The sequence below is a fragment of the Pteronotus mesoamericanus genome, unplaced genomic scaffold, assembly GCF_021234165.1.
Source record: "Pteronotus mesoamericanus isolate MK-2021 breed Mesoamerican mustached bat unplaced genomic scaffold, CSHL_Meso_final contig_2, whole genome shotgun sequence".
In the NCBI taxonomy this organism is placed as follows: domain Eukaryota; kingdom Metazoa; phylum Chordata; class Mammalia; order Chiroptera; family Mormoopidae; genus Pteronotus; species Pteronotus mesoamericanus.
Window position 1 is genome coordinate 17,276,492 of NW_026555084.1, and position 20,304 is coordinate 17,296,795.

The 20,304-nt window shown below is 48.6% G+C and overlaps 1 protein-coding gene across 1 annotated transcript in view; it reads left to right on the plus strand.

Annotated features, from left to right (window-relative positions):
- DPYSL3 (dihydropyrimidinase like 3) overlaps positions 1-19,869 on the plus strand; it is a 58,846-nt gene extending 38,977 nt beyond the window's left edge. Inside the window, exons 6-14 of the mRNA XM_054568223.1 lie at positions 359-439; positions 4,432-4,500; positions 8,387-8,507; positions 12,346-12,502; positions 13,383-13,524; positions 14,787-14,957; positions 16,185-16,364; positions 17,925-18,087; positions 19,414-19,869. Of these exons, the coding sequence (XP_054424198.1) occupies positions 359-439; positions 4,432-4,500; positions 8,387-8,507; positions 12,346-12,502; positions 13,383-13,524; positions 14,787-14,957; positions 16,185-16,364; positions 17,925-18,087; positions 19,414-19,502 (1,173 nt within the window). The 3' untranslated portion in view covers positions 19,503-19,869. The remainder of the gene's footprint in view (positions 1-358; positions 440-4,431; positions 4,501-8,386; positions 8,508-12,345; positions 12,503-13,382; positions 13,525-14,786; positions 14,958-16,184; positions 16,365-17,924; positions 18,088-19,413) is intronic.
- Positions 19,870-20,304: the final 435 nt, after the last annotated feature.

Genomic DNA, 20,304 nt, shown 5'->3' on the forward strand with positions numbered 1-20,304 from the left:
AGCTTCTGGCCAGGCTGCTGTGGCTTTTGGGAGCACTTGTTGAGGAGACTCTATCTCAGCTCAATGGGAAACAGTTCCGTACAAAAGCGCGCAGGACAGGCGTGGCGGGGCTGGTAGCCATTTGTCATATATTTGCCCTGTCTGCTCAGGCAACACCATAGGTTCTGTGTACAAGCAGTTTTCTGGAGTTTTCTTTGGACTGGCACTGCTCTTGAGTCGTGCATGTTTTAGTCCGTATTTCTGCCCTGGTCAGCTATTTCCTCCGGTTTATCCCATTCGGACTTTTGTCATTGGTCCTTGTGTGAGGTTGCTGAAAGCATCAGTGGCTTGTGAAGGTGATGACTCATTTCTGTTTCAGCTCTACGAGATCTTCACCTGCCTGGGAGAGCTGGGAGCCATCGCTCAAGTTCATGCTGAGAACGGGGATATCATCGCTCAGGTAACGGCGTGCAGCTCCCTGGAGCGTGCTTTCTGCGTGGGCTTCGCTGTGCGTCCCATCCGTTTCCTCATTCCTTCACGTGGCTTTGGCTCTCACCATGGGCAAGGCACCCTCCTAAGTTCCCTGCTAAAAACCTGCCCGGAAGAGCCTCACTGTCTAGGAGGAGGAGGAAAGAAAGAAAACATAGACAAGTGAGGGAGAAAGTAAAAGCTGTTGGATAACAGGGAGAGATCTGGCCTTTCTAGAGAATCAGCAAAGGCTTCCTGGAAGAGGAGGTTTTCAAATCGGAGCGTTTCATGGGATAGCGCTGCTGATTCGCTTTTCGAAATGAGTCCAAGGTCCATGGCATTCTCTGCCCTAAAGAGAAACCCTAAGGCAGCACTTCTCGGAAGCCAGAAATCTGATCCACGACTGTGGCACTCCCAGCCTTAGCTAATAAAGAATTGAGGTCTTGTGGGGATCAGACATCGCATTGGTTTCCTAGAAATCACAGAGAAACCTGAGGAAAGCGATGAAAGCAAGGGTCCCAAGGCCCAAACTGATCATTTGCGTGGAAGCAGAAAGCACTTTCCTCCTCATCTCCAGGGCTGCTTAATGAGCTCGATGCACAGATGTGTCTTAGCCGGGCTCTGTTTACCCCCGGGTTGGCCTCCGCTAGGTGGAGGCTGCCAGAAAAGAGTGTAAGCTGTCTCTTAGTCCTTCCCATAACATTAATAGCAAGAGACCATTATTCATCCTTTCAAAGAGTATTTCCTGAGCGCTTTGTGCCAGGCATTAGGCTATGCAGAGGCGAGCCAAGACAGATGTCTCCCATAGCTCAGAGCGCTTGGGCTGTGCCTTTATTTTAGAAGTTGTCCGGGACTTGGTGAATGTGAGGGGCAGGGGCGCGGGAACAATGTTGAGGCCACCCCGTTAGCTTCCAATAGCAGGTACCGCTTTGGGAGTACTCCCTACCGTCTGCCAGGCTCCGAGGAGGGCTCTGGTATGTCCTCATTTAATCTTCACCCGGCCCTTTAAAGATGACTGCCACCCTCCGCATCCTGCTGATGAGAACACTGAGGCACAGAGGGATTGCGTCACCGTCCCAACGGTCACAGCCAGTAACTGGGAGAATAGAATCTCAGTCCCTGAGGGGATGTGCCTCAGTGGGCCCCGTGCCCCACCCGCCTGGCTGCAGGCCTCCGGGGGAGGCAGCGCGCCAGCTGTGCAGCGCGCCAGCTGTTGGAGTGTTGTCTCATTAGTGGAGGAGGTGAGCTCAGAGTGCAGTTTCCTCCTGCTGGTGACTGAGGAGGTTAATTAGTCAGGCCCCTGACAGCCTTCTCCTACGCCCCCCACACACCCAGAGATAATGAAATCATTTTTCCAGAGGGGGTCCAAATGCCTCGCTCCCAGGGGAGGTGTCTGGTGGTATCAGAGCTGTCGTTCCTCCCTTTTCTGTAAGTTTTCAGTGCATCAGCCAGAGGTCCCAGTGCTCCCTCCAGATGCCCGAGAGACCAAACTCCCTGCTGCTTCAGTCTAGGGCCTGCGGAGGCAAACATCCAGCTCAGAGACCCTTCTCCAGCTTCCTCTGTGGCTCCTTGGCACAGAAATAGCTCTGGTTCCCCCCACCCCTCCCCTCCCCTAATGTTGGGAAGATCTGGTCTCAGTCAGGAGAAGAATAAGGGCATTTTTCCATTTGGATGCATTTTCTTGTGTGTGTTTATTAAATTCAGCTTGAGCTGAAAGATTTGATCACATATCTAACTGAAGCAGCTGTTGTCCTCAGAATCTCTGGCTGCACTTGGTGCCAAAGTGATTAAAGAGGAAGAAGAAATCTTTTCCTATGGGTCCCAACAAGGAATATCTTCAGAAGGACAATCTGAGAGCACAGCATCCTTAGCCGCTCATCCAACAAATATTTATTGAGCACCTACTGTGGGTAGAACATTGGAGAGGGAAGATGAAAAAGACAGTGTCCCTTTCCTCATGGAGCAAACTGAAACTGTGCCGTGACCCCAATGGAGTACTTACCTTAGTGATCAGTGCCTCAAAGTGCCACTGTCCCCTAGCCATGACAAGTGGCACTGACGGCCCTTTATATGTCATTCTTTAAAAAAATTTTTTTTATTGATTGGTTTTAGAGAGTGAAGGGGGAGAAAGACAGAAAGACAGGTAAACACTGATTTGTTTTTCCACTTATTTAGGCATTCATTGGTTGATTTTTATATGTGCCCTTACTGGGGATTGAACCCACAGTCTTGGTATATTGGGATGACCCTCTAACCATGGAAATACCCAGCCAGGGCTTACATGCCGTTCTTCAAGCTGTAGGGGCACCCTGACTTTGGGGACAGGACTTTCCAGCATGAACAGGGCATTAGGACCACCTGTGGAACTTAAAGACCAGCTCCTAGGATTCTCCCAGTCCTGGAGGTTCTGACTGAGGAGGCTGGGAGCAGAGTTCAGACCTCCTTCATCTGCATGTTGTCCCAGAACTCCTGAACAAGATAAGGGTGGGGGTGTCCTATCAGACAGAAGATGCTTTCATTGGAGACCTTAACCCTTGTGTGAATGACTTCAGGATGCAATTCAAAGTGGAAACTCACCAGAGTTTGGAAGAAATTTTGTTCAATCCAAGTTTAGATACGTGAAACAATTAGAATGAAATGTGGAAGTACATTCCTAGTAAAATAAGCCTCTGACCTTTTCCCAAATTCTATAGAGCTGGGAACAGTGACTATTTTATTTTTCATGGTTGCTTATAGTGGAATCTTCCTTTCTACTCTTTTAAAAAATTATTATTAAAAACAAACAAACAACAACAAAATGGTCCTTTTTCAGGTAGAAGGAATCCCTTCTTTCCTGAACATCTCATGGTTTCGGAGTGAGACAAGGCGTAGTTCAGTTTGCTCTTCTCCATCTCTCACATCCCTGGGGCAGAGGTTCGTTGGACTGGCCTTCGTGCTTTGAGAATGAATGTCACCAAAACTGCAGCGATGGTGGCTTGGGATTTGTGCCAGTTCCAATTAGCCCATGTGTGTGTTCACTGCACAGCTACCTGCTTCTCCCAAAAAGCTGGCCAGAAGTCGGAGGAATCAGCCACAAGGGGTAGGCAGTTCTACCTCATCCCAGACCTAATTAGTTAGAAATTGACCAAAAGAGGAACTCAGGTAATGCTGGGTAGAGGCACTATTATGTCCGATTAAATTCTAATCCATTCATTTAAGTCATAAAAAGTAAAGCATTAAAAAGCTTACTAAAATGCGGATTGCTAGAATTTAACCTCACATATTCTGATTTGGTAGACCTGGATAATCGGGCCAGAACTCTGCATTTCTACAAACACAACCAGCTTCATTCTGATGTAGGCGGTGGGTTGACCAGACTTGGGGAAACAGTGGACTTAGTGTAGTGGACTAAGTCAGGGGCCTCGTTGCCTCAGGTCAGGTACCTAGAGCCCAGCATGAAGCAGATACTCAATAATTGTGTTGAGTGAATGGATTTTAAAATGCATGAATGAATTCAAAAATGAGTGTACTCTCAGAGGTCTGCCTCTGAAAGAAATAGAGTATAAGAGATCATGTGACTTCTGATGCATAATGTCGAAAACAACTATATTCTTTAGCAGACCTTCTTTTGGTGAAAGCAGGCCACGCTTAAATGCTTTTTTCCTGTTAGTTAAAACTCTGCCCCAATTTGCAATTCCACATATAGAGGTAATGAATTTATTCAACATACATATTTTACTCTTTTTTCCCTTGACCACATCTTCAGCACGTTTCCAAATCCTAGTTGAGCTGTCCTAAGAAATAGAGGATGGTTTTTATTAGTTAGGAGTTAGTTAATAGTGTCTTACATTTTTTAAAGTTTTAGTTTAAGTGTTGATGTATTATAAGAAATTGCAGTAGCACCTTTTTTGATTGGTCTGAATGATTTCAGGCTTTGAAATAAATCTTGACTAAGCGATATCATAAGTTTTTTTTAAAAAATAAAAAACTATTTTCTCATTCCAGGAGCAGTCCCGGATGTTGGAAATGGGAATAACTGGCCCAGAAGGCCACGTGCTGAGCAGACCAGAGGAGGTGAGTTGCGGGGGTTGGGAGGGATCAGGTAGGTGGAAAGACAGAGAGAGAAGCCCTAGCACTGGGGGATTTCTTTCTCACCAGCATCTTCCGAGAGTCTCCCATTACCACAGTCCCAATCCCAGCAGCTTCCCGGATGGCTTGTCCATCATTGTACATTTGCAGTGGTAGCGTTCGGCCTCCCTTCCCAGGCACATGCACACACGGTGTGGGGATAAACGTGGTGAAAGGTGGTGAGGCTCTGTCAATACCACACAGCAAGACTGGACCATTTTTTCCCAAGATCACTTTGAATGACTCAACTCAAGCGCCCCTTAGAAAATTAGAAGGGAATGCTTACTCCTGACCCCTAATCTCTCCAAAGACTACACCATTGGAGGGCACTCTGTTATTCAGTAGGAGAGGTAAATGTGTAAGTCCTTTCTTAATCGATGTGAATTTTGGAGACATTTCTACTTATCCCCTTATTCCATACTATATTTTGAGTCCTGCAAAATATTGGCCATATGGATAGGAGGCTGAAAGGGTTTTTCATAGGCAATATGCCTATCAGTTTGTGTAAGAGATGATTGCATGTAGGTATGGAAGTTTCCCACATGTAAAATGAATGTTGGTTAGCGACTGTGCTTAGTAGATGAGGAGCAAATGAGAGGGAAGTAGCGGCTGATTCCATGTCTCTGGGGTGTCCCCAGTCTCAGCTGCTGGCACACGTCACAATTGGGTCTTGGCTGCTTGCATGGCTGAGGACATATTGGCTTTAGGGGACTAGCCTGGGTCTGGCACCTGGAGCCAGTTCAAGGTCCTCCATGTCAGCAAAGTGAACTGTGCTCCTGCTCTGTCGTTCCGAGCCCCACACTCTACAGCAGGTTGAAGGAGGAGTCAGAACCAGAAATGATTGCATTCCCATCACCCATCTCTTTTAGGAGCTTTTAAAAAATTAAAGTGTACCACACACAAAGTGTTCCTATCATGAAGGCACAATGAATTTCCACAAATTGAATATACTTATGTAAGCAGCACCCAACTGCAGAAACAGAAGAATGTTACCTGCACCCCAGAAACTCCTTTGTCTAATGCTCTTTTTGTCACCGGTTGAAATTATTTATAATTTTGACTTTGGGAATGTAAACTGGTGCAGCCACTATGGACAGCGGTAAGGAGGTTCCTCAAAAAATTAAAAATAGAACTATCAGCAATTCCTCTTCTGGATACTTATCTGAAGAAAATGAAAACAGTAATTCAAAAAGATATCTGCACCCCCATGTTTATGTACCATTATTTACAATGGTCAAGATATGGAAACAACCTAAGTGGTCTACCAATGGACGAAATGTGATACACACACAATGGAATATTATTCAGCCATAAAAATGAATGAAAGTCTGCCATTTGTAATAACATGGATAGATCTTGAGGACATTAGGCTATGTGAAATAAGTCAGATAGAGAAGGATAAATATCATAAGATCTCACTTCCACATGGAATCTAAGAAACAAAACAACAATCATTTCCCTTCCCATCTCAAAAAAACCCAAGCTCATATACATAAAGAACAGATTGGTGGTTACCAGGGGTAAGGAGTAGGGAAATTGGGTAAAGATGGTCAAAAGATGAACAATCTTCCAGATATAAAAGTAATAAATCATGGGGATATAATGTACAGTGTGGTGACTATAGTTAATAATACTGTATTGCATCTTTGAGAGTTGTTAATAAGGTAGATCTTGAAAGTTCTCATTACAAGAAAAAAATTTGTAATTGTGTGGGATGGATGTTAACAAGACTTATTATGGTGATCACTTTGCAATAGGTACAAATATTAAATTATTGTATAGTACCTGATACTAACATAGTGTTATATGTTAATTATACCTCAATTAAAAAAATTTGTGTTGGGGTTACAGTCACAGCATCTCTGTAAAAAGGAATGTGTCCTTAATGCCAGGTCCCTTCTCTGAAACGCTTGCTCATACCTGGTACTGTGCCAACTGTGTTGTCGCAGTGGGTCTGGCTGCTGCTTTGGGTGGCTGGTGCTGTTGTGCATTCTGAAGCTGAAGATCAGAGCGGTTAAGGCACCCACCCATCCTGTCCGAAGGATCAACAGTTGTCTGCACAGTGCAAGTAGGCCAGGTGATCAGCATTGTTTGTGACACTTTTCTTAAATGCTGGTCACTGTTGAGATGTGCTGGCAAGATAGATCTTTCAGCAGCAGCCAAGGGCAAAGTCTATTTTTGTTCTTTGGTTTGTTTGTTCAACTCCCCCTCATACTCCCCTCCTCCCTGTTTCCGTCTCCTTTTTAGTAGAAAGCCTCACGGCCACAGATCCCAACAACCCTGGAAGCCCTTTTGGGTGAAGTTGGAGAGTGATGTAACCTTCCAAAGATAGTCATGTTGTCAAGGTGCTGAAAGTCCTGCAGCGCTGTGAGGGAGCAAGATCAAAGGGGCCTGGGCAGAGGTCATGAGGCAGCTGGAGAGGTCAGCACAGGTGTGATGGGGAGGACTGGGCATACAGGAAGCCAGCGTCTCTCCCGTTCAAAGCACATCAGATACCACCTCAAGTGAGCTAAGGTTCAAAGAGCTGAGCCAAAGGCCCAAAAACTCCCAAGAGTCTGGGTACTTCCGGAAAGTACTTCCGGAAGGGGGCCCCGTTTCTCTGTGTTCAGGGGCCTCCAGGGTCTTGTCCACAGGGAAAAAAGTGCAGCATGGGATGCATGGGATGCCAGCTGACCAGCCAAATTCGTAGAGCCTGTCTGCCGAGCCACGCTCACCACGGGCAGGGACTGGTTCGCCTCGGGCTTCTGCAGGCTATTTTTGGTATTTTTTGAAGGGTTGGGCTGCATAGGCTAACCAGAATGTCATATCCATCCAAAAAGGGAGTGTAGCTGATTGAATGGAAAAATGCCAGTGTCTCTGCTTCGGGCTGCACTGGACTAACTTGGGTAGTGACTTAACACAGGCTCTCGCACATGGTCAGAAGCTGCCACCAGCAAGAAGACCAATAGCCACCCTTCAGGGAACACTGCCATCGTCCCAGGAGTGAACTGAGTGCTTTTCATAGATGAACTTTCTTACTCCTCGAAACAGCCATATGTGACAGGTCCTATTATCCCCCATTTATGGACCTGAAACTTTAGGAGGCCATGTGAGGTACCTGAGGTCACACAGCCTCTAAGTGGCAAAACCGGGGTTCAGAACCAGGCCATGGGAGAAAGCCTGAGCTCTCAGAGCCCGCTTTCTTAGTAAAAGAAGGGAGAGCTCCTCATTTCTTACATCATGAATTTCACTGGGCTGGTTAACATCTTTGAAAACATGAATTCTACATTAGGGATGGAGGAGGTTGAGGACAAAAGAAGTCTTTGTGTGGACAAGTCTGGGAATTATTAGGATGAGACGTGCCTGCTGGAACGAACACATCCCTGACCACCTGTTGCTGTAGGAAAGGGTTTGAAGTAACATGATGCCTCATTGGCTTGACTGGTTACTTCCTACATTCTGGGGCTGGGATTGTGTTTTGCCAGAGAACCTGCTCTGGGAAGACTGGGGAGCAAAGGCGTCCATCACATGCGGCCTCTGTGATCGACAGAGGGAGGGGAGAGCAGGCCAAGGTGAAACTTGAGCTGCGCTGATGCAGCGTTGGTGCTGTGCCAGGCCCTGATGTCACACAGCAACCCTGTGCTGTCCTCTCCTGATCTCCATCCACCTCCCAGGTGAGGGGTGGAGGCACTGAGACGCCCAGGAGAGTGAGCCAGCCAGGCAGTGCTGTATCTGAGACTTAGATCCAGCGCGTCCATCTCCAGCCGCTCTAGGCTTTGAACGCCTGCTTTGCGTTCATGTGTGGAAGCAGGGGAGCGGTTCCTATTGACTCCTGGGAAATTTTTTTTTGCAGCTGGAAGCAGAGGCTGTGTTCCGTGCCATCACCATCGCCAGCCAAACCAACTGCCCTCTCTACGTCACAAAGGTCATGAGCAAGAGTGCAGCTGACCTCATCTCACAAGCCAGGAAAAAAGGTGATGCGTGCTCCCAAGATCTCGGGGCTCTGACGCGCCAGTCTCCTTTCCTGCCTGGGCACCCAGTGTCAGTGGTGTCTAGTTCGCGCCTTGCCTGCTCTGTGGGATGCCCCTCGTCCATAGTAGTCTGTTTGCTCCTTTCTGCATCCCGGTGGAGAACAGGATCCCGGGAGTAATCCCACTTGGCAGATGGGTAAACTGAGGCTCAGGAAGGGATAGTGATTTTCCCGAGATGACACAGCTTGAATCAGTTCTTGGGAGACTTGGTTCATCTTCCTTTTTCGCTTTGATCTTTTATTGTCTGTTCACATTATCTGAGCTTTATAAATAGACATATTAGTCAAGATTATATTGGGTACAGAAGTCAAAGATCCAACTCAAACTGACCTAAGCACACAAAGTAAATTATTCGTTGAAGGTGTTTCAGGAATGGCCAAACCAATGGGCTTAAACAGTGGGATTAGGGTTCTGTCACTCATTCTGTCTTCAGTCTTCTGGCCTCTCTGGTTGCCTTATGCTCAGTGTGAACAGTGACGATAAATGCCAAGAGGCGCTTGTCCTCCACTCTTGGTGGGGAGTGTCATGAGGAGGGAGAGGACATCTTTTCCAACAGTTCAAGCCCAAGTCCTCACGAGGACTGTGACGGCCTTGGCTTGGGTCATGGGCTCCTCCCTGAACCAGTATCTGCCCTGGAGACGGTGTAATTGATGGGCCAGGGCTTAGGGCAGGGCGCAGGGGTGGGGTCCCACCCCCTGAGCCACACAGGTTAGCACAATTATTTTAGAAAAGGGGTCGCGTGGGTCTCCAAAGCGTGTCCAGTGGCACTGGCCACCATGACCCGGGCTCTTTTCTCCGCTGCCTTCGGCCACTTTCCTCCATTGCTGTTAACTCGGGCTTCATGTGCTCACCTTCTGCTAAAGTTTAGCTGAAGTGAGAGCTAAAGTTTACTCTCACTTCAAAGCTTTCTTTTCTGCTTTTCGTTCTCGTCCCTAATGGAAGACTAACAGGCTCACTTGTGAGCCATGTGGCTCAGAAACTGGAGGCATGGGCTCTCTGTTTGGTTGTATGATCGTGACCACGGTGTGTCCATGGCCGTTTTGAAGGAGGAGAGACCCACAGTGAGTGATTCATCGACCAAGATCGGAACTCCAGATGTGAGTGACTGGGGTGGCTAAAAATAGTCCCAGCTGCCTCCGATGGCTGAGTCTCAGCTGCCTGGCCTTCTGGCAGCAGGGACCCTTTACTTACAGAAAGGGCATCGGCCCAATTGTCCAGACAGTCTTCTAGCTGGCAGGTTCTGAGGTACCTCCTGCCTTACGCTGCTCACGGTGAGCCTGCTGTGTTCTCTCTCTCAGCTTTTCAGTGTCTCAACAGAACATGAGGCGGGGGGTGCGGGCGGGCTGCTCTACTGGGTGTGAGTCATCAGCGCGAAGCAGGCAGGCAGCCCCATGTTCCTTACCCATGCTTGGAGGAAGGCAGAGAAAAAGAAAGAAAAGAGTGTAAGGACACCCCACGCCTCTTTCCATGATCACCTACCATAGCCAACCTCTGGTACCTTCTGCCCACGGCTCCCTCCTGCCAGCAGCCCATTCTTGGGGTTATCTGGGGCCTCAGGGCAGGCTGTTTCAATGACATGTGGGATCTTACTTTAGATTTCATGTAGAAAAATTCCTCACCCCTTAGCCTCCTGGCTCATGAATCACCAGCAAGGATGAGCACAGCTGCGCTAGGGTACCATTATTGCAGTGACAAAAAACGAGCTGCTGAGATCAAAGCTCATGAACCTCTCATGAACTGCCATTCTTCGGGAAGGAGTCAAGGACGTTCCGATGGGAAGACAGAGTGTAGCAGGGTTCCCTCCTCCCTCCTGCACAGGTGACTGTAAGTCCTCGTGTGTTTAATCACTAAGTGCTCTTCAGCAGCTCAGCATCGCTGCTTAGAATTAAGATGAGGAATCCACAGTTTAATGAAGACCAACTGTATATCCCGCACTGAGATAAATAGAGGCAGATTTCAGAGATACTGCAGGTTTGGTTCCAGGCCACCACAGTAAAGCAAATATCTCAATAAAGCAAGCTGAACATGGATTTTTCGGTTTCCCAGTTATGTTTACACTATACTGTAGTCTATGACTTGAGAAATAGCATTATGTTTAAAAAAATGTACATACCTTCATTAAAAAATACGTTATTGTTAAAAAATGTTAACCATCCTCTGAGACTTCAAGTCATAATCTTTTTGCTAGTGGAGGGTCTTGCCTTCAATTTGTAAGAAAAACACAGTATCTGCAGAGTGCCATAAAATGAGGCATACCTGCACTTTAAATGTATTATTATGTAGAATTCCCAAGCCCTGAGAAATAGGCATTAGTAGCCCTGGTTTCAGGGAAGAACACTGAAGCACACCTTGTCCAGGTCCCTCCCAGCATGGAGAGCTAGCATTCAAACCCAGTGTCATGGCAATCTCTGCTTATTCTACTTTCCCACCTAAAGGTAGTCCAAAGAGAGAGAGCTCTTCCACTTTTACAGGTGTAATTTATCTTAAGGGGACTTGAGTGCTTGTCTTGGCTTTCTTTTCTTCACTTCTTTGTGGCACTCTCTGTGGCCTAGAAGCTTAAATCAGCTTTAGTTTGGTAAATATTTTTGGAGGGCCCTTGAACATTCTCATCGGTCAGGTGTGGACCCTTTTTTACTGTCATTCCCAAGAGCAGGGGTGACATGCATGAATCGTTGCCATTGCTTGCTTCCTTCCTTCACCCATGGCAGACATCGCAAATCCATCATGAGTCTTTTCTAGTGAAGCCGGAAGCATGATTAGAATTCTTCCCTATGCAAAATTTCAGGCAAAGAAAACCAGACAATAGCAGTTGGTGCAAGGCAAAACCTACTTATAATCCTGGTCATAGAGCCTTCCTAAACTTGGATCTGGGGGGGAACTTCACTATGGAAGATGGAAGGCTGAAGCTAAAGAAGCCCAGGGCAATACAGGGCATCTCTAGTCCAGGACTCTGGCACAGAGAATCTTGGTACCAAACTCACCTTCTATGAGGTCGCATTTGCCTTCTGACTCACCATCCCTTCTCCTTGAAGATGCCCGACAGAAGCTTAGATCAGTGTATTTCCCAGTATCTTTCCTCTCCTTGATTTGGGCATTTAAGTCCCTAATGCAAGACATAGGGTCCGAGAAGCCAGCGTCATCTCTGATGTGCCCCAGGTTACTGGGTGTCCTGAAGGAGTGACAAACGCAATGGGAAAGAACAGGAGAGCCTTTCATCCACGGCAGTGGGTTTGGCTTTGTGGACCAAAGCGTGTCCTTGGAACAGCAGGATCTAGCAGTTTCCCGTGGTGTGGGCATGCCTGGGGCTTTGGAGCCCCCCAGTGGGAAGGAGGAGGAGGGATAAAGAAATCAGATTTACTGGGCACTGCCTTTGTGCCAGACACGGTGCGTGCCGGGTCTTTCAATTCACAGGCCTGGTGCGTTTCACTGATTCCAGGACAGATCCATTCCACAGTAAAACATTTCTGAAAGGAGGGCGAATCTTAGAATCCGCGTGTATATATTGTTTCTTCTGACTCAAATTTTAATTTCCCTCAGAATTTAAGAAGTAATACTGTCTCTTGCAAGCAATGGCTTCTTGTGATCTGAGGAATACAAATTTCTTTTTTCATTTAGCAGCCAGCAAAGCAGAGGCTTGGAAACAGTGGGAACCTGGGCTCGAACCCAGGCCTGTCTGCTTCCAGAGACGCAGCCTCCAGTGGGCTAAGGGGCTGCGGTTATCTTCGCGGGGCCCAGGGCAGCAGCACTTCATGCAACCCTGCCTGTTTCCTTCCCCTCGCAGGAAATGTGGTCTTTGGTGAGCCCATCACTGCCAGCCTCGGCACAGATGGGACCCATTACTGGAGCAAGAACTGGGCCAAGGCGGCCGCCTTTGTGACATCCCCACCTCTGAGTCCCGACCCGACCACTCCTGACTACATCAACTCCTTGCTGGCCAGGTCGGTGCAGAATGGCGAGCCTCGGGCACCGTGTGGGAACAGGTTGGGACCCGTGGGACGAGGATTAGAGCAGCCCCCCACCAGCTAGACTCGGGTCTGCAGGGAGGAAAGACACTGAGAAGCCCCCTACAACCTGGAGCACAGACCGCAGTCATTAGTAAGACTAGCACAGTGATCATATTAATAAAGGTAGTAGCAGGTAATACGGATGGTGTGCCAAGCACCAGGGAGAGGCTACATACGTGATCTCATTGTTCCTCCCAACAACTGGATGAGTGAGGGACTTTCATAACCATTGTACAGATTAAGCAGCTGAGGGCCAGAGATACTTAAGTACAGAGTCCAGCACAAATAATGCCTCCTTTTTTTATTACAAAACCATAAGCATGTGATTCTGTAACATAACAATATCACACTCAAACACATTATATGCCATTTTAGGTGAAATGTTCAAATGAAAACCATAAATTATTACACCCATATTATCACCCTACCAACCACACTCAAGCAGCCCTTACTTCCGCCGGACCCTGTATTGCGCAAATTTTGAACAGCTGGTCATGATGACCACTTAACCAAAATTAAGGAGGACTCGTTTGCTGCTGGCCTCTGCGGATGAGTCCCGTTACTCATTTGGGCCCTTTCTATTTTGTTACACAAGAGATGATCTAATCACACCCCCTCATTTTCCAGATGGGGTAACCAAGCCCCAGAGAGCGGGGGAAATTCACCTAAGTTCACACAGCTGGCAAGAGGTAGAGGGAGGGTTCCAAACTCAAGTCATGGCGCTCTGAATGCTGACACTAGACCCTTGAGCCTGGACCCCCGAGGTGCCTCTAGCCACCTCTCCCATTCTCATGGAGCATTTCTACTTTGCCAGCGGGGACCTGCAGCTCTCTGGCAGTGCCCACTGCACCTTCAGCACCGCCCAGAAAGCGATCGGGAAGGATAACTTCACAGCCATCCCTGAGGGTACCAATGGGGTGGAGGAGCGGATGTCTGTCATCTGGGACAAGGCGGTGGTAAGGATCGAGGCCATGGGAGGGTGGCCATGCTGCACAAGTGGTTGTCTATCAGTGTCTTCTGGCAAAGGGACCTGGTTTTATTTTCCTTGTTAAAATCACAGAAGTTGTCCAAAAAAATTAAATATTCAAAAAGCCATGCAAATGAAGGTTCTCCCAAAGATTTCAATAAAATTAGTGATTAACTTATTAGGTTGATCATGTCCCTCTGTTTTACTTTAAAAACCCTAGAGGCACTCATTTTAGAGCCAAACAGAATGTGTATCATCTAACACCTCATTTAGCTACACAGTGTAATCCACCAAATTTCTCTTTTCTCCTTGGCTTCCAGGAAGCTCAAAGCTAGATTTTTAAAATAAATTGTTCTTTCCTTCTCTGGGCTTATTGTTTTAAGAAGAGGGAAAGGATAAATATTTTTGTCTCTTTTCTTACATACTTAGGTTTTTGTATTTTTTTACAGTTATGTATTTATAAATACATATATGTGTTTATCTTGACACAATTAGGAATTGTTAAAAAATATTTTAATACCAACATGATACTGTCACTAAAGAACACTTGGAAAGTACCGAAAAACACACATATGAAAGGAAACAGAAATTACCCATAAATCCCCCACCCCAGGGATAACCACTTATCATTTGGGTGATGTTCTTCCATATTTGTGTTCTGCCCATGCAAATACAAACACATATTTTATTTATTTTTTTTAAAGATTTTATTCATTTATCTTTAGAAAGGGGGGAAGGGGGGAGGAAAGAGAGGGAAAGACACATCGATGTGTGGTTGCCTCTCAAGCACTCCCTACTGACGATCTGCCCCGCAACCCAGGCACATGCCCTGAGTGGGAATCGACCCCATGACCCTTTGGTTTGCACACCAGCACTCAATCCACCAAGCCATACCAGCCAGGGCAACAAACACAAATTTTTAAAATGGGCTCACCATCACATTTGTTTTTCTTGTCAATTCTCTATAATCCTTTTAGGAGTGAGAAGAGTAAGAGTAAGTACATGTATGCATTTAACCAGAAAAAAATGCACATATTTCAGGAGCGGTAACTCCCCTCCTCAGACACACGTTCAATCACTTTGCCTGGACGACCGTGACAGCCCAGCCGATTCTGAAGCTTGCTGGGTGGGGTTCTGAGCTCACAGCCTCGGAGGTCCCTGTGTGTGTTTTGGCACCTTTGCAATCACCCTGCTCTGAGCTTAGAGGCCGTGCATTGACAATTAAAAAAATTGTTTTTAATATTTCCATAGGCCACAGGGAAAATGGATGAAAACCAGTTTGTGGCCGTGACAAGCACAAATGCTGCAAAGATCTTCAATCTGTATCCCCGCAAGGGAAGAATATCTGTGGGCTCCGACAGCGACCTGGTGATCTGGGACCCGGACGCCGTGAAGATTGTCTCTGCCAAGAACCACCAGTCGGTGAGGCTGGAGCCGTGGGATGCAGGGCGCGGGGGCGGGGAATGCGTGCGAAGAACTCGGTCAGGAGAGATGTGTACGTCGTGCCCCAGGGTGGTTAGACAGGGGTGGGTCCCCATAACAAACCATCCCAACTTGTCAGGGACTCCAGACCTCAGCAGTTTATTTCTCACTCCCGCTTTCCAGGATGCGTGAGCAGAAGGGCCCTGCCTATCATAGTCTCTTGGGGCCGGAGGCAGGTAGAGACGTCATCGCTGCACATGCTTCTGTGACTTTGAGCACAGAGGCCAGGGCATGGCAAACGGTGGACTGTCTCTCAACACTTTCTCAGGATGTCACTTCCTGTCACACAGCATTGGCCAAGGCCAGTCCTGTGGCCGTAGCTTCCTCCAGGAGGGCAGGAAGTGCAATGGTGCCTTGTGCCTGGAAGGAAAAAGAAGGGGCCCCAGGGGAGACCCGCACTGATGACGTCCTCATGAGGTATTTCAGGTGGAGGATGATAATGAACGCCCAGTACCTGGCAGGCAGGGGCTTAATTCTTGTGACTAAAAACCGTTAATACGGATTAAGCACCTATGTTTCAGGCACTGTGCTTGCAATTCATTCAATCTCTCTAACAGTCTTCCATGGGCAGGCACTGTCATTACCCCCATTTTAGAGGTAAGCAAATGGAGGTTCAGAGGGATTAAATAATTTAGGCAGCAAAGGCATGAAGCTGGAATTCAAAGCCAGACAACCTGACTCCAAGCTCCTGTCCTTATCCCCTTTGCGGTGATGGCTTTGCGTTTGTTGAATAAACAAAGGAGGTGGGGAGCTATCCCACTTTTTTGTGGGAGTGGCCTTTGCTCAAACAGTTTGTCACATCACATTATTTAGTTTCAAGCGAGTAGACATCTAAGGGTCACGGCACCCACTACCTACCCTCCCGATACAAGACTGCCTAGTGCAGCATCCCTGAGGGTTACCCGCTTCTCCTTGGACGCCACCAGTGACAGAATTTACTTCCCTGTGGGGACCTTTACTAAAGACTGGGTGCTTCTCTTTGCTAGGAGTTCCAGGGCCTCCACCCCCTGGAACCTGGTAGATGCGTCTCAAGCTTTTCCTGCCTTACCTGGCACGTCTGTTCTGGTGATTCCGAAGGCAGGATCCCAAGCACACGGGAAGCCCATTCCTCTTTCTCCCCTTCTGGCGCCCATACTTACGGCTTTGCCCCCCCACCCCTGTCTCTAGGCTGCAGAGTACAATATCTTTGAAGGGATGGAGCTGCGTGGGGCGCCTCTGGTGGTCATCTGCCAGGGCAAGATCATGCTGGAAGACGGCAACCTGCACGTGACCCAGGGGGCCGGCCGCTTCATCCCCTGCAGCCCCTTCTCCGACTACGTGTACAAGCGCATCAAAGCCCGGAGGAAGGTGGGAAGGCCCGGAGCCTGGCGGTGGGGGCTGCTGGGGCTTCTGTCTCATTCAGTCATGGTAATGGCGAGGTGGGGGGGCTGGGGACAGGAATCCGAGTGCGCACTGCAGTGCCCCATTAGAGAGAGACTCACCGAAACTCAGTACCCTCGTGTCTCTCCCACTCCTGGACGGCCAGTGGTCCCAGTAATGGGTCATCCAGCCTCTGTGTGCAATGCAGGGAGGCTCCCCCTCCTACAGGGCAACCGGCCATCTCTGCCCCTGACAGTGAACTTCTTTCTGCTGGGCTGAAATTGACCTCCCTAAAGCCAGCCAGCCCGCCGGCCCGTTCAATTCTACTCCCCGTACCTGCACAGAACACACTAAACCCATCTCTTAGAGAGTCTGTGTGTTTCCAAAGCCATCTCTCCTTTAGTCTAAGTATCCCTGTAGCCACCCACTATTTATTCTATGACAACGTTTTAAATCTCTTCACCATTCTTATCTCTTTACGAGTGATCATTTTCAAGTTAAGTAGTTTGGAGTAAAATTCCACACTCCAGTGCTGGCTTAATAGAGAAGAGAACGAAACCCAAACTTCCTGTATGTCAACTCTTAACGTGACTTAGATGCTGGACCCAAAGGTGCTCCGAGGACCTGGAGTACTGGTCAAGGTTTCTTGTGGGGTAGAGAGAATGTCCTCCCGCCTGGGTCATTAAGCTGCAAATTTGATGAGCGAGGCCTCTGTGCCTGCCCCTGAGCCACCAGCAGAGGAGGACAGCTCCGTGACAGAGAGCCTGGGAGTCTTATGAGGGCCCAGCCTGAGCTGTCCGCCGCCTGGCACCATGTCCGCCCTGAAACGGGTGGACCGCGTGCGCCATATGCCCACTGCCGCAGGTGGTCTTGCAGTGTTTGTCTAATAGACCGTGAGCCCCCTTGGGGGACATACTGGGTCTCACGGGTCCACAGGCCCCAGAGTCTGGCACCAGGCCTAGCACAGAACATCATGTGGGTGATGTCGCGGGCTGGCTCCGCCGTCCCAGGACAAGCTCACAGCCACAGCCAGAGCTCAGTGGGTCAGACCACAGGACGCTCATTGCCAGGCCTGCCGGCTCTGAGGAGCCTGTGCTGAGGAGCCTGAGGGCGGAGCCCCTACGGGACCTGGTCTCTGCCAGCACTTGCGACCTGACCTCACACTGCTGCCCCTGCCCACCCTCTCTGCGCCGGCCACACACATGGCTCTTGCACTTGTTTCCACCATCAGCGTCCCCCGCTGGGACGCTGCCGTCCACACTCTCCTCTGCATCCCTCAGCCCCTCCCCCCGCAACCGTGGTCCCATTACAAGCTCCTTGGGGCCTCAAGGTCAAAGCTCACCTTTTAGAGACACCTTCACCTGCTCCTTCATCAGCACCCTATCATAACATCCCCCTTTATTTTGCACTCCTCCTTTCCTTAAAATAACAGTATTATTCTTTTGTGGCTCCCCCTACGCACACTTAATCCAGTGATATATTTGTGCTACCTAGAACAGACCCTTAATTGTTAAGGGAATAAACAGTGACCCGCTTTCTCTGCCGCAGATGGCGGACCTGCACGCGGTCCCGCGGGGCATGTATGATGGGCCAGTGTTTGACCTGACCACCACGCCCAAGGGGGGCACCCCCGCGGGCTCCACCCGGGGCTCTCCCACTCGGCCGAACCCGCCCGTGAGGAACCTGCACCAGTCGGGATTTAGCCTGTCGGGTGAGTCGGACAAACTGATGGCGACCTTACTGAGAAGGGGAGGAAAGAAGGGGAGAGGGATTCAGGGCTCCCGAGCAAACAGGTGACGCTGGGAGCTATCCCAGACTGCCTTTTAGGGAACCCCTTGCTGGGCAAGAAGAATGGTTTGCTGAACACAAAGGACTCCTGCTGAGAAAGCAAGATAAGGCTCACTCAGGTTAAAAATCAGGCTTAAGTGAGGACCAGTTCTGCTCAGAGCTCACACATGGTGGGGGAGGGGGCGAGATGGCTTTCATGGTGAATTTATGGTGATTTTCTACATTAGTCAGTGGGAGCTGTGCACTGTTGGGTTTGTTTACCCAGGTGAAACAGGGGGCTCAGATTATTTGTATGCTCAGATTGCTACCTAGGATTTTTATCATATTCTTCCAAGCTCACAACAGCTACTGGTGATTGAACAGGGACCACAGGGTGGCCTTATCGTGAATCTTACCTATTCTTTAAGAGCTACCTGCTATAAATAGGAAATAGGTATCCAATGGCTCCATAACCAGTAGCCTTAAATTGGGAAAATAAAATAAATGTAGATTTGCATCTCTCTGACGAGCAATTTAAATATGAGAGAAGCATTTAAAGAGAGAAGCAAGAAGGGAGAGAGATGTATACATACAGAGGAAGTATGGGGGCCGGAAGAGGGGCGAGGACTAGGAGCCACCAGACAATGGGGAGGAAGAGAGATAAGGGGACATAAATGGGGGGGGGGGCAAAAGAAAAGGGCTAAAGTTGTTGAGGTGACATGGCCAGAGGTCACAGTATGCTCTTTGTGGAAATTTTTGTCCATGTTTTTGCCCTTTTCTGTTGCTCCCTGACTCCCATAATCTCTAAGCTTTTGGAGGCTCCTTCCGAAAGGACAGAGGGTTGTGGCTGCAGGGGCCTGGCCGTCACCACTCCCAGCTGTGACCTTGGGCACATCACCTGGCCCCTCACAGCCTCAGTCTCCTCCTCTGTTACTCACAGTACCTCCCTGAAAGGACAGTGGGGAGGGTTGACTGAGGTAGCCTGGGAGGCACTTTAAACACTGCTTGTCCCAGAGAATGGAAGCAGCTATTTTTATAACATCCCCATTGTTTTTTGTGATCTTTGTTATGATGTAGAGGGTCTGATGAAATCTAGATAGGAACCTGGCTTTTCCTGGCCGAGGGAGGGTATGAAATGTCTGGAATACTTGACAAGCTGGAATGGAAGTTTCTTGGGAGAAGAAGCCAGGAAGGCACGTAATATCTTACACTCTTGAAATTTAATCCGATTTCTCTCTTGTCCCTTTTTCTCCCTGGGAATTTATTGCAGGCACCCAAGTGGACGAAGGGGTCCGCTCAGCCAGCAAACGCATCGTGGCGCCCCCTGGAGGCCGTTCTAACATCACATCCCTGAGTTAAGCAACCCCTCCCCAAAGAGAGGGGCAGAAGCAAGAAGAGATTTTTTGAAGCCAAAATGGTACACCGATATTTAAGAAGGAAAGCGAATCCAAACAGTTACGATCTAAAGAATCAATAAGCCTCAAGCCTTATGTTTCTCCAATGTTACGCTCGCTTGCCTAGCTTTACGAATATTGCTTTGTTTTCTGTTTATGCCTAGCCTCCCCCATTTCCATGCATGCAATCAGACAGGCCACTAAGGTAAAGAGTCTGCTATATAGTGTTGAGAGCGTGTGTAGTGCTGCATCTTAAGACAAGGGGACACACAAAGCTGGATGTCAAGGAAAATGAGCAGAAGGGACACAGTTATTGGGGTGAGTGGGTGGTGGGAGCCCAGAGCAAGGCAGAGGGCTCAGGGGGCTGGGGTAGGGTGTGTGCGGGGGCGGGGGGTGGGTGGGTGAGCACAAGGGGTCTTGTGTATTGTGTTAAAGAAGTACATTTATTACCATGGACGGTGGCCCCTGGGGGTCGCCATCATTTCACCACGGTCCCCTGGGGTCCGCAGAGAAAGCAGGCAGGAGGGCTTCAGGTTCCGGACTTTGTCACGTCCTCTCTTAGTCGATTTTATTTCTCTGAGCATTTTATTAAAACACCAAAACCCAACCATTGCTTCTACTTGGTCGTGCCCGTGTTTGGCGGGCCTTTTTCCCAGCGTTGCTTTCAAATTCTCCTCTTTTCCTGTCTGGGAGGGGTGAGGAGGGAGCAGACACTTCTCCCGGCTGCCCTGCGCGCGTCTTCGATGCTCTTTAGAGGCAGCAGCTGG